The sequence below is a fragment of the Balaenoptera physalus genome (genome assembly GCF_965194825.1).
Source record: "Balaenoptera physalus genome assembly, chromosome: 18".
Taxonomy (NCBI): Eukaryota; Metazoa; Chordata; class Mammalia; order Artiodactyla; family Balaenopteridae; genus Balaenoptera; species Balaenoptera physalus.
The window spans coordinates 2,487,249-2,501,671 of record NC_138899.1 but is presented as its reverse complement, the minus strand read 5'-3'; the positions used below and the strand labels follow the sequence as shown (position 1 = coordinate 2,501,671).

Genomic DNA, 14,423 nt, shown 5'->3' with positions numbered 1-14,423 from the left:
GAATGATTTTAGCAGCCCGATTCACATGGGCCAAACACTGGAAACGATTCAGATGTCCTTCAGGGAGTGAATGCATAAACGTCGTGGTGACGGAATACAACAGAGCACTCCTCCACGATAGAAGGGATCACCTTGTTGATACGCACAGCAGGGCGGTGGATCTCAAACGCTGAGTGAGAGAGGCCGACGCCAGAGTTGTGACACCGAGTGACTCCATGTGTGTGACCGTCTGGAAGAGCCATGACCATGAGACTAGAGGAAGACCAGTGACGGACAGAGGTTGGGGAGGGGGCTTGACCACAAGGCGGGGCGGGCAGCCCAGCGACTTGAGCTGATGCTACTCGGAGCATCTGTGCGTCCAGACTCGCAGAACTACACGCCAGAAAAGTGGATTTCATTGTATGTAAATTTTTAAATAAGTTTTGAAATCTGGAAGAGGAAATGAAAAGACTAAATAACTTTCATGAACGTACAATAACAGAAAAGTAGATTAAAGCCAAGGAAGGAGGAGGAGAAGTAGTCACACCTTTTCTCAGGATGGAGAAGGTGGAGCTCCAGTTAGAACTTGACCTTTTCAGGAACATTTCAAATGCAGAGGACCAGGAAAAAGAGCCCTATGCCCAGCCAAGTCGGAACCCTCCCTGGCTCTTAATCGTTTTTCCTTTGTTGGCCAATTTTTTTTTTTCATAACAGACCAACTTAATATAATGCCGGCCTCGAGAATATTTTTCTTTCGTGTGACTGTGTTTAGTCTAAATGGAAAGGAGATAGAACTGTTGGTTCCGCTCCTGGTCTGTGCCACGGACGCTAAGAGGTCCCTCTCAAAGGCCGCCCGCCCGGTGGATCATCTCGGCGGGGAGGCCGATGTTTGGAAGGCCAGGCACGGTGTTTCCGCTCGCTCTTCCCTCCGGAGGCTGTGTTTCCCGGGCTGCTGGCTGTCCCTGGACGCAGGGCGGTGACAGAGACAGGGTGTCACGACATAGTCTCCACTGCGCACGTGAAATGACCTAAGAATACAACCTAAGAGAACTAGTGAGAGGTTGGCATGTGCAACTCACACATGAAAATTAATAGTCTACAACTGAGCCCATAAATATTGGCCGCAAACTGTTTTTATTACCAAGCGTCTTTTTTTTAAATTAATTTTTATGGGAGTAGAGTTGATTTACAATGCTGTGTTAGTTTCAGGTGTACAGCAAAGTGATTCAGTTATACATGTAGGTATATCCACTCTTTTTTAGAGTCTTTTCCCATCTAGGTCATTACAGAGTACTGAGTAGAGTTCCCTGTGCTCTACAGCGGGCCCTTATTATCTATTTTATGTATAGTAGTGTGTATATGTCGATCCCAATCTCCCAATTTTTCCCACCCACCCACCCTTTCCCCTTGGTAACCATCAGTTTGTTTTCTACATCTGTAACTCTATTTCTGTTTTGTAGATAAGTTCATCTGTACCCTTTTTTAGATTCCACACACAAGCGATATCATATGATATTGTCTCTGTCTGACTTACTTCACTCAGTATGACAGTCTCTAGGTCCATCCACGTTGCTGCAAATGGCGTTATTTCGTTCTTTTTTATGGCCGAGTCGGATTCTTATAATCTCAGTGACTCCAGAGCTGTCTCCTGTTGTAGCTGTCACTTTCTAGTCATGTAAGCACAGCCTGGGGCCGCCCTGGGTGAGAACTCATGATGACGTCAAGGCTACTAGACGACACTCTGGTTGTTGATACTGTTTCCATGCTGTCAGCTGCTCAGTTAGAAAGAGCGTTTCATTGTCTCACACGTATGGGAGCTTGACAACCAGAGCCCCAGAATCGGCTTCTTCCAGCCCATTCCTTGGCCACCATTTCTGCTCCCTGCGGCCCTCAGCTCATCCACAACACCCACCTCCGCCCTTCTTGGAGAACAAGAGGCTTAGGAAATCCAGTCTGTCTGTTAGGCAAGGGTTCATCTTTAGGCAAATGAAATGTACTTATTGCCACAAAGCACAGAGGCAATGGAAGGTCTTTCCAGAAAACCAGCTTTTCCGAACCGTGCCAAGGCAGATCACATCCAGACTTTTAAAAGCTCAGCCTCGTGTTGGGCTAAAGCCATTGTGTTCGACTGCCCATGTGCTGCCTATTTTTAGAATAAGGAACAGTTTTCAGACTTACTGGTCCTATGGATGGAGAACAAGAGAGAATCTATCTTTCCTTTGCTTTAAAATGTGAATCTTTCCAAGTCAAATCATTTCAGATAAACTACTCAATAACATCTTATTACAGGTGACACCCTCTGTATTTGTTTTTTATGAAAGTCACATGTAATGGAAGCCTTGACATCCTAGGTGTATCTTTTGCTGCTGAATCTGGTTTGGTCCTGACTCACTTCCACCCCTGCCGTCCTGTGGGCTGTGGGCAGGACGGTCCTAATTCCTGCCAGGATCACGCTCGTATAGACCAGCTTCCACACAAGGAGAGCTCCGTCTTGGTTTCTTCAGATTTTTTCATTTCACAGGCAGACATTTTTAAAAAGCACCTTGCTAGATGTTTTTAATACGTCATTTTACAAGCATCCTCTCTTCTTCCACTTCTAAATAATATCTATTTTATAAATTCACTTGTAAGAATGTACTAGAAGGAAGGACTTTGTCCTATGCAATCTGCCTGTGAACTTCAGAGATGGTCTTCTTAATCTTGGCCTTCACCAGACCCCTTTTTTGTTGTTTGTTTGTTTTTAGGTCAAGTTTACTGAGGTATAATTTACATACAATTCCGTGAATGTTGGCAAATGTGTCCAGCCGTGTAACGACCACCAACGTCATGATATAAAACAGGTCCACGACCCCAGAGCTTCCTTGTGCCCTTTGTAGTCTGTCCTCTCCCTCCGCCCCCAGGCCTGGCACTCAGTTCTCTGCTTTCTGTCTCTGGAGTGTCACCTACATGGGATAATAGCACAGCGTCGCATGAACAGGACGAACAGAACACAGCCTTTGTGTCTGGACCCTCCGCTGAGTGCAGTGCCTTTGAGATTCACCCTCACCGTCGTGCACAGTGGATGGCTTCTTCTTTTTGTGTTGCTAAGTAGTATTCCATTTCATGAACGGGCCATGGTTTGTTTATCCACTGATGGAGACTCAGGTTGTTTCCATTTTTCAGCTGAAATAAGTTGAACCACTGGGAACCATTGCCTCAAGGTCTTCTAGTAAGTGTGTGTTTGGCTTTAGCCGCTCGGGTCTGTGTCCCCAGCAGTGATGAGACTTCGGCTCCTCCGCATCCTTTGCAGCACTTGGCGTTGCCAGTTCTCTCTGTGTGGGTGTGTCAGCCATTCCAGCAGCCGCAGCTACACCTTCTTCTGGATTTAATTTGCCCTTCCCTGATGACCAATGGTGTTTAACCCCTTTCACATGCCTGTTTTCCATCTGTACCTCTTCTGTGTTGAAGGGTCTGTTCAGATCTTTTACCCATTTTTTCAATCAGGTTGTTCTTTTCCTTATTATTGATTCCTGGGCACTCTTTCTATATTCTGTGTATGTGTCTTGTGACTATTTCCCTCTCAGCGTGTGGCCTGCTTTCTATTTTAAATGGTATCTTTTGAGGATCAAATGTTTTAATCTTACCAACTTTTTGTCTCTTATGGCTTGTGATTTTCATGTCTTATCAAAGCAACCTTTGCCTAATCCAGTCACAAAAATTCTTCCCTATGCTTTCTTCTACAAGTATTACAGTCTTAGCCCTTACATTTAGGTCTGCATTCCATTTTGACTGATAAATGTTTGTCTGTGGAGCCAGGTGAGGGTCAAGGATTGTTTCTTTACATATGGATGTTATTTCCCTTCCATCAACACTCGCCCTACAATCTGTGTCAAATAATTTTGGAGAGCAGGACAGCAGGAATCCCAGGAGGCCATGTAATTCTTATTGAGGAATAAGTGAAATCTTTTATTTGGAAGAGCACCCAGGGCAGGGCTGATGTTTTGTTATTTATTCATAAGAAGCTAAGGGAAAAGGTGGCAGACTTAACATCAGCTCTGTCTGTTTTGCCTGGAGTAGGCAGTTGGCCCTATTTACTGATAGTTATTATATACGTAATATATACAGTTCAATACTAACCTTCACATTATCATTAGCTTGGAAGAGGGCGTGACTTCACTCTGCCAGGTGATCAGAGATTGCTCACCAATGCTAATGATCATCCCTAAGAAAGGTGACTGATTCTAAAATTTAGACGAACAAATTATTTTCCTGAATCCTAAAAAAAAAAGGTCCTTTCAGCCTTTTGGTCCATTTGGTGTGTTCTCACATGTGTGTGAACAGCTCACGGAATGAGCTGGGACTTGGTCTGGAATCCCCTGAAGGTCACAGAGAAGCACAGCATTGGAAGGAAGGGCCGGGAAGGCCGAGGAGGGGAGGGGCCGCCAGGGGATGGAGAGGATGTGGGTGTCTGGAGGAGCGCCCGGAGCCCATAAAAGGCGAGACAGGAAGAGTACACTTAGGAAGGAGAAGGGATTTCCTACTATTCAGATGTTGGCCAGGAAGGCATGAAAAGCTTATTCTTATTCTACCAGGAAAGTACTGTACCGTAGATTAAAAATCCTGATGTGCAGTGAAGCAGGATTGATCCTTGGAAACGTTTCTCTTTATCGTTCCCCTTTTTACTCCCTTTCCCAGTGGGGGCGTTAAGGCTAGTAAGCTGGATGGCAGCGGGCACCTCCTTGGGGTTGTCTGCACGTGAGGTGTGATTTCTCGGGGCCTTGATTGGTCATATCCGTCTTCTACCTTTATTTTAGAGGCTGAAGCTGCAGAGGTCTTCAGCATGTGCACAGATCTATTTTGCCCCTTTTCTCAGAAGTGAAAATTCCAAGTTCATGAAAGCTTAGTAAGTGTCTCGGGACTTGAAGTGCATTCCCTCCACAGTAGCGGTATTTAAGCAATGTGCGCTCAAGCCTGGACTTATACCCTCAGCCCGTCCAGACTCCGGCTTCCAAAACTAACCCTGGACGTCCCACGCATCCCCCAGGAGTGATGTCCAAAAGGGAGAGGCCGTGTGCACCCCTCCATCCTAACAGTGGCCAAAGTTGGTTCCTTCTTGCAATTGCACTGAAGCATGACACCAAAAAAACTTTGTTAGAAATAGTCTTCAACAAACATAACTATTAGATTTTCCTCTGCCCAGCTCAGGAAGCGCGACCTCTCTTCTGAGATGCAACCTCATGCTTAAGAGAGTTTTCTTATGAAGACATACCTGCCTCCTTCCATGAAAACTTCAGGAGGGGAAGGAGGGTGGGTGGGGTCGTGCAGGGATTCTCAGACTTCACTGTGCAAAGAACCCGCCTGGGATCATGGTCAGTGCCGCCCCGGGAGGGCTGGGTGGGCCTGAGAATCTGCATCTCCCGCAAGTTCCCAGGTGGCGCTGATGCAGCTCATGGACCTCGACTCGAGCAGCAAGGGGGGCGTGGAAGATGGACTCCACCCAGGCCCAGACCTAAATGCATCAGTCATCCCTAACCCTAACCCTCCAGACCCCGGTTGTCTCCCCTCTCAAGCAGGGGCGATGCCTACTTCATGCCCTTGTCCTGGGGGTAAAAATGAGAGAAACCATTTTCTGAACCCTTTCGTAGCGCTTCATCCCAGAAGATACAGGAGTACAGGATCCTCTCATTATCCCGCTTCCTAGGAAGTGATACATCTATACGAATCAAGTTCTCTGTGGGCGGGGGGCAGAGCACATGGGCTTACAGCTCCTTTCCAAATGTCTGCTGGCTTTTGAGAAGTATTTTGTGGAAATACTTTTGTCAAGTATATTGCAGGAATTTTAGGAGCTTTAGAAATTTATGCAAAGACAGTTAAGCTACAGTCCTACTCCTTCTGGGGTAATTTTTATTTTTAACATCACTTATTACAAAAAGAGAGGAAGAGATGGAAATAACTTTTCTGATCGGGACTTTTCGTCTGAGGCTGGAAGTCGATAAGGATGATGATTAGTACAGAGGAAAATCCTTTTTGTTACTAATCATTCCAGCTGCTCTTTGCAAACACCCTAGATGCCCTGGTGGGCAGGATATCCTAGGGGAAATCTCGTCCCGGATGACCAAAGCATGCATACCAAGGTCCTCAGACCTTGACATAAAGGTCCTTTTAGTCCCAGCAATGCAGGATTTGCACTGAGAGCAAGACTGAGAGACCAGTCCTGGAGGACGAGGGAATAATTGAGATTCCCTCCAGGCTCTTCCTGGCTTCTCCCTAGAGCCGAAGCTGGAGGGGATTTTGTGAAATGTTTCATCTGTCAGAAGCTCAAGATGAGCTCTTCAGAATGACACCATTTTCACACCCTCTAGGATATATATTTTTTTAATGGAAAATAACAAGCATTGGTGGGAAGGTAGGGAAATTTAGGACCCTCACGCATTGCAGGTGGGAATGTACAATGGGGCAGCCGCTATAGAAAACAGTGTGGCACTCTCTCCCTCAGACAGTTAAACAAAGTTACCGTGTGATCCGCCATTCCACTCCGAAGTATAGACCCAAAAGAGCTGAAAGCAGGGACTGAACAGATAGTGGTGCGTGCACGTTCACAGCAGCGCCGTCCGCAACAAACGAACTGGTTTATCCATACGGTGGAATCTTATTCAGCCATAAACGTGGATAAAGTACCGACACGTGCTACGACATGGATGAACCTCAAAAACATTATGTTAAGAAGCCAGACACAGAAGGTCATATATCATACATATGATTCCATTCGTATGAAATATCCAGAATGGGTAAATCCCATAGAAACCGAAAGCAGATGAGTGGTTACCAGAGGCTGGAGGTTAGGGGGATGAGAATGATGGTAGTGGGTATGGGATTTCCTTTGGGGTGATGAAAGTATTTTGGAGCTAGATAGAGGTGACAGATAGAGGACATTGTGAATATACCTGAAGCCACTTTAAAATGGGTAGTTTTGTGGTATGGGAATTTCACCTCCATAAAAAGAAAAAAGTGAGAGCGTGTTCCAGAAAAGGAAAGGCTAGAGTTTTATTCCCAAAGTCAGACTTCCCATCCAAGAAACAAAAGTTAAAAAGAAGTTTACTGACAATGGCAGGAAAATGAGACCATGATGTCATTAGTCACTCTCCCCATCAAAGGGAATCAGGAAAGGTTAACGAACTCGAGACAAGGTGAGGCTTTTCCTCATTAAGACGCACGTATCCCATTTGGGTTAATGGGAGACGGTCCCTCTTAGTTGGCGCTAGACAGTCATCCCCTGGAAGAGATGTAGATTATGGGCAATAAAAATGACAGTACTAATGAGGAACATTTTATCCCCCGAAGGCTGCTCCCTGTAAACACTAACAAACTAGGGGCCTCCAATAGTTAGGGGAATTCTGAGGCTTAGAGGCATGGTCTGCAGTCACAAACAAAACAGAAATGAGCGCAGCTGAGCAAGAGCCACAAAAATCTGAATCAAAGCATGTTTATCCCCAAACTTCCAACAAATGTAGCATACCAGGACCTGTGTCCAAGGTCAGGGCTACCCGTCTTGTACCACAATCCTCCTAACCACTTTTTTCACGTTCTCCAAAGATTCAAATACGCTGGCTTTGCCGTGACACACGATGCGTGTGGTCAGGCTACCCCAGGGGAGCATCCGCTGGTTTCTGCACCGACTGGCCTCTCTGGAACTCGTGCGGGGAGAACAGAGAACCTACCACCCCTAAAACGCTGACCTGGCCCTGAGGGAGCCCCAAACTCCCCTTTGTCTGAGGAGGCAGGGGGCCCAAGCTTTGGGGCAGGTCTCAGCCGTCAAGCGGGATCTTAATCTCCATCTGTATCCTCCACCCCGAAGACACTTCTTTACTGCTCCCTCCATGGCTGGGGTCCAACATCTAAAGGGAGGGGCAGCGTGGGGAAGATAATGACATTCAGAGGCAGGGTCTCTCCCCACGCCCTTCCCTCCGATTCTGTCTGTGACATGAAGGCCGCACCTCACGCTGCATCTGAAGTTACTCACTTCCTCTCAGTGGTGTGTGACGTTAAGGACAGATTATAAACATTCTGCAAAGACAGACAGACGTCTTAGCTGCACAGTTTATATAAGAAAGGTTCTTTACAGGCAATGAAAGAGAAGACTAGAAATACTGACTCAGAAACCCCTTAATCTAAAGGCAAGACCAGCATTTGAAGTGTGAGAGCAAATGGGCCTTGGCAGAGAAAGGCTGTGTGTGATGAATAAACAGCAGACTCACTCGTTTAAGGAGGAATCAAGCCAGAGTTAGTTGGTAGGGGATTTTTTTTAATTTGGGCTAACCTGGGAGGTTCATTAAAATATAACAGTATTGCATAAGCACAGGAGATTTTTATGGTCGTGAAACTATTCTTTATGATACTGTTATGTTGGATACACACCATTATACTGTCATCAAAATCCATAAAATGTACAATACAAAAATTGTACCCTATTACAAATCTTGGACTTTAGTTAATAACATATTGGTTCATCAGTTGTGATAAATTTACTGCATGAATGCAAGTTGTCAATAATAGAGGAAACTGTGAGGGAATGGGGGGTATTTGGAGGAGCAGAGGGTATTTGGGCGCTCTGTAGTTTCTGCTTAATTTTTCTGTAAACCTAAAACTGCTCTAAAAAATAAAGTCAATTAATTTAACAAAAAATATTAATATGTAACTAATGCATAAATTAGTTCCAATGATAAGAGAGCTAGAACCCCCTTTTTAATCTGTTTATTTTGATTGTGGCAAAACATGTGTAACATAAAATTTACCATCTTAATCATTTTTGTACAGTTTGATGGCATTAAGCACGTTCACATTTTGTGCAAACATTATCACCATCATCTCCAGAACTTTTTCATCTTTCAAAACTGAAACTCTGTCCCAATTAAACTCTAACTGCCCTTTCCCCTCCCGCAGCCCCTAGTCGCCTGTATTGTACTTTCTTCTCTATGAACGTGACTCCTCTAGGGACCTCATGTTGGTGGAATCAGACAGGATTTGTCCCTTTGTGGCTCATTTCACTCAGTGTAATGTCCTCAGGGTTCATCCATGTTGTAGCCTGTGTCAGAATTTCCCTCCTTTTTAAAGTGAATAATGGTCCATTGTGTGGATAGACCACATTGTGTTTATCCATCATCCATCAGTGGATACTTTGCTTCCATCTTTTGGCAATTGTGGAAAATGCTGCAGTGAACATGGGTGTAGAAATATCTGTTCAAGTCTTTGCTGTCGATTCTTTTGAGTATTATCCCAGAAGCGGAATTGCTGGGTCACAGAGTAATTCTCTGTTTAATTTTTTGAGGAACCACCATGCTCTTTTCCACAATGACCTACATTCCCACCAACAGAGCACAAGGGTTCCAATTTCTCCACATCCTGGCCAACATGTAATTTTGTCTTTTTTTTTTTTTAAATAATAGCCATCCTAATGGATACGGACGTACATTTTATATATTTCGGAAACCTTTTCTTTTTTTCTCTGTGTGTGCATGCACGCACACTCTGTGTGTGTGTGTGTGAACAGAAGGAGAGATTCTCTAATCACTTAAACATTCGGGGACCACTTTGATAGCTGGATGCCAGTTCCATTTCCATGCCTATTGTATGCATTATACTGAGAGAGAGAGAAAATCTTAGAAATTTGTTTGACACTTTCTTTTATACTGAAAGGACTTTTTTTTTAAAAGCCAAGTAAGTTTATTCTTTCATCCCAACCCAATATTAGCATTTCACAATAACATCACTTTAGTAATTCAGGATCATTTTTTTCTCACATTTAATGTTTTTCCCTTTGAACTCTGTGGTTTCTTTCTTAGCCAGGAATCACTTTGTGGTTCTCGTGGCGGAAGGTGGTGGTTCGCATGTAATGTTCTCTGAAGATTATAGCTCTTTAAGAATGATGAGTGTAGCTTCAAAAGCAGCATGGTTGAAAATGCTCATGCATGGTTGTGAATTGTGGAAACTGAACATGTGTTGTTTCTACAGGGCCAGCCAGGGCCAGTGGGCCCGCAGGGATACACCGGGCCCCCCGGGTTACAAGGGTTCCCAGGACTGCAAGGCCGCAAAGGTGACAAGGGTGAAAGGGGAGCTCCCGGGATCACAGGACCGAAGGGAGACGTGGTACGTACAGTAACTGTCAGTATTTCTCTCGCTGTTTGAAGGGTGGAGGCGTCTTGGCCATCATTAAGTCTGTTTGCCTTCTTTACAGGGAGCCAGAGGCGTTTCTGGATTTCCTGGTGCCGACGGAATTCCCGTAAGTTTTTCATAAGATTAGAATTTTAAAACACTGTACACGTGCAAAACAATACGTTTATGACTTAGAGACACATGTCTCACTAGTCCCCCTTTCTTGTTTATAACAAAAAACTTATGGGGCTACATGTGCATATTTTTTTCTCGTGGAATCCAGTCAAACATTGGACAGATTGTTTGCTTTGTAAACGTCCTTCTGGACTTGGCTTCCGAATTGAGGCTACTTTGCTAAAACTGGACACTGCTTTGTAGTAAAAAGCGTCAGTGTTGCATAGACGTGCTCTACAGAGCCCGGCTGAACGTTTTGTTTGAACTCCAGAACCACCTGAATATAAAGCAGTCCAGCCAAGAGCGGGGCTGTCCTGAAGCTTGTGCAGCTTCTCAAATTCTTGGTAGTTACCGCACATAAATGAGAAGACGAAAGGCATGCTTTGTCCATGAGAAAATCTCAAAATGCAATCAAATGTGTTTTTCTAACCTAGTTTACTTTACTTCTTGTGGCATAAGAAAATAAACAAAGCAGCCTGACTCACAGCCTTCTTCACGGGACCCAGGAGCAGATTTCCCAGGGCCGGCTTCCTGCGGATCCCAGCCTCCGGGATAAATGTGTTTATCGCACGTTTAGACCTGCCCCATCCCTCTACCGCTGAAGTTTAAGAACGTCTGCCACTGGAACTTCACACACACGCAGATGTCTGCGCCCTTACCCTACACACATGTTGTCTATCACCATGCTCGTACATGCATGCGTGCGCGTGCGTGAGCGCGCGCGCACACACACACACACACACACACACACACACACACACACAGGGAGAGAGAATCCTCAACCCCCCAGGCTACACAAGTGGGGCTGCTCCATCGCAGGAGAAAAGGGAGAGGGCATGAGTGGACAGCAGTCACAGGGGATTCATGCTTTTCCTTCAGATCTTTAGCTCCGCCTTCAAGGAGACTTTTGCAGCAGGAGGTGGAGCTAAAGAAAGGAAGCCACACTCGCCGAGACGTGAGACCTACATGGCTGGTAATCCTCAGTGTCACCTCAGCGAGGGCTCAGACACACATCAGTGACAACACACAGCTGTGAGCAAATAAGGAAATAACTCTCACATGAGTCAGAATCTTGAGAAATTGGCAGAGTTGAAGAATCCGCAGATTTCAAGGGTTAAACAAATAACAGAAGTATTTTCCTACCAACTGCCTCAAACGAAATCGCCCATTTTTAACCTACTTTTTTGGACTCTTTGGATCATTCCTCAGTGTGGTCTTCTGGAAGTAGAAGTCTGAGCTTTGAATGGAGTGACATTATGGGAAAATATTGTAACTAATCTGTATCATGTTTTCATTCATTTTTCCACTTCATACTCATTTACTATCAGAAGCAAATATTTTGCAAATTAGGGAGGAAATAGTCATCATATGGAGGGGTGATCATGGTGTACAGATAACGGGTCATTTTCTACAGAATGTCAGGGCTGCTAAAGACAGTCTCCTTAACTGCCGAAGTCTGATAGATGCTCCACAGTAAGTTAATGTAAATGCCACTTGAGGTATATAAGCACCTAATGAACGCAGAGTATGAAGGACCTGACAGTTTTAGCTGTTTAGAAGTCGAATATAGAAAGTGATGTGCAGTAAATCTAAGAATTGTATCGTACAGAAATGGACCTAATGAGATGTTGAACACAAGAGGGACATTTAGCTCAACAGAATTGAAATTTTTCTTTGAAGGACAATTTCAAACTAAGACCAGATTGACATGCAATTTCAAATGACTTAGATCGATTCTAAGCGAGTCAGAAAGACCAACAGCAGATGGGTAATTCAGGAGGAGAGTAAGGAACTCAGTGGCACATTTTAATGAAAGCATCACAGAATCATAACCGTCATGAGGAGAACACCTGCAGAGCTTGATTTCTGAATTTGAAGGTCAGCTTCTAGAGGCCCCTAAAAAAGAGGCCTTTACGTTGAAGACCAAAATGCTGCTGGCTCTCCAATACCAGAGAGATTGTGTCTCGTGATTTACAGGGACAGCCAGGGTTTCTCTGACCCACCAGAGGGTTGACTGAAAAGCCCGCTGGATCTGTTATCTGATGGCACCAGTGAAAGCAATGGCCCTGAACATCGGAAGCAAAGAAATGTGCAAATAAAAGAAAAATTCTATTTCTCTTATTGTATTTCTTAATATCATTCAGGGTACAGGCACTCTGTGTAGGGCTTGTTCATTTCCTTTGAAACTTTCCAAATTTCTCAAGGTAAACCTGAAACACAGCCCACTGGCCTCAAAAATCACTCTGGAATATATATTTGGCGTATTATCAAGAAAACCAAAATTTTAAAGAAATTGTACAATAAGAAATCATATATCTAAACATCTATTGTGTAAAGAAGCAGCAAAACAGGCTCTGGTCTCGTAGTCCATAAACTGTAGAGTATTAACCTGACCCCTCCATGTCTCCAGAACCAGATTCATGCAGTTGAGACGCCCAGAGACCTAGCCTGACCCCGAGTTACACGAAAGACACATGTGATCGCATTGCCTTCCTTCCGCCACCTGGCATCCCAGAACACCTGACTTGCTTTCTATTCATGTTTAAAATCTAAAAAGTCGTGTTCCTGAAGACGACAATAAGTCAATTGACTTACTGAATGAAGAAAGTCAGTAAGGAAATCAGTTCTTCTACCTGCCACTAAGTCACTGATGAGATCCCTCTGCAGGTGTGACTCCTACCCATTGATGAAGTCCCTCTGCAGGTGTGACTCTCACCCGTTTAGGATGCGGGTCTGTCCAGCTCCATCTAGAATTCGGTTGGGCACAGCTGACCCTTGCTATCCCCGAGCAGCATCTGCTTCTAGAGTGTTTTCTAGAATTTTTCCACCTACCTTTTTCTGTTCCTGCTAAAACAGCCCTCCCTGTCGCCCAAGGAAGCAAAGCAGCAGAAACCCCAAATGGTTGACATCTGACCAAACCCCATGGGAAACAGAACTCTGTTGTGCAGGCCCCTCTGCTGCTTAGAAGGGCACCTGTGTGCCCTTGATGACTTAGTTCTTCATTCATTCATTGGTTCATTTTGAGTTGTCTTGGCGCTTGGATTCATGCCAGGGACATCTCTTCTGAGAAGATTTTAAGCTGTTTCATCACAGTTACATGAGAACTAAACCCCTGCGGGCTGAAGACTCACTCGCTTGTCTGTTTCCAGGGACATCCTGGCCAAGGCGGGCCCAGAGGACCACCTGGCTACGACGGCTGCAACGGGACAGTGGGTGACGCAGGCTACCCGGGACCCAGCGGCCCTGGCGGCTTCCTCGGCCCCGCTGTGAGTATGGGAACCGCTTGGGCTATTCCACGGGTCGGCTCTGGAATCTGCGTGGTGGAAACGCGTGAAAGGTCTCGCTTTCAGGAGGCCCCGCAGAGGATGCCTTTGAGAAACGGTCTTAGCAAAGCTCTCAGAAAAGGGTGAGCTGCCTCCTGTTCACAGGGCAGTGATGGGGGGCGGGAGCCCAGGCCAGGCCTGCCTTTACACCCCGGGGAACCGTGGCTCCCCGCCCTTGGTTAGCGGTCAGGATAAAGCACACCGCCCCTGCTGAGGCTGGCTTGATGATACCCAGGCGCGCTGTTCCTGCATCCAGGTAACTCCGTTCCGATTCATCCTTTAAGCGTTAGGTAGAAAGTAATGGGTTTGGCTTATGTGGTTCACTCCTGCAGCCTCCTAAGCGTTTCTTCATTTTCTCCCATGCTCCGATTCAAATAACAGTGAGTAATAGCGGAATCGTGGAACTAAAATTTTATAAAGCTTAGACCTTGACAAAATTCTCCATTAGTCATCCTCTTTATTAGATTCTAACATCCTTTGTGACATGAGAGAACAATGACGTTCTCCGGGATATACAAGATAGACTTTATTTTTCGCAATGGAAGAACTTCCATATAATGATCTATTTTGTGGCTTCATTTAATTTCTAGGGTCTTTGCAAAGAATCTTGAAATATTTTTCGGCATTCTATTGCTACCCTCTTACCACCAGTATATTGCACATTCGGGGTTAAACTAACATTTTTTGGCAAAACTTTTTACTTAAAAAAAACATTTTAAGGTGAGGGAAGGGCAGTCATAACACCCGTCATTGCGTTTCCCCGAGGCTGATGGATTTCTGGTCACACTCACACCTCCGCCTTCCAGCTCCTCCTCCACT

General features: G+C 45.1%; 1 protein-coding gene across 1 annotated transcript in view; it reads left to right on the top strand.

Annotated features, from left to right (window-relative positions):
• The window catches only part of COL4A2 (collagen type IV alpha 2 chain), a 176,040-nt gene that overhangs the window by 104,132 nt on the left and 57,485 nt on the right, over positions 1-14,423 (top strand). The window contains exons 5-7 of the mRNA XM_082435264.1: positions 9,967-10,101; positions 10,190-10,234; positions 13,431-13,547. Coding sequence (XP_082291390.1) covers positions 9,967-10,101; positions 10,190-10,234; positions 13,431-13,547 — 297 coding nt within the window. The remainder of the gene's footprint in view (positions 1-9,966; positions 10,102-10,189; positions 10,235-13,430; positions 13,548-14,423) is intronic.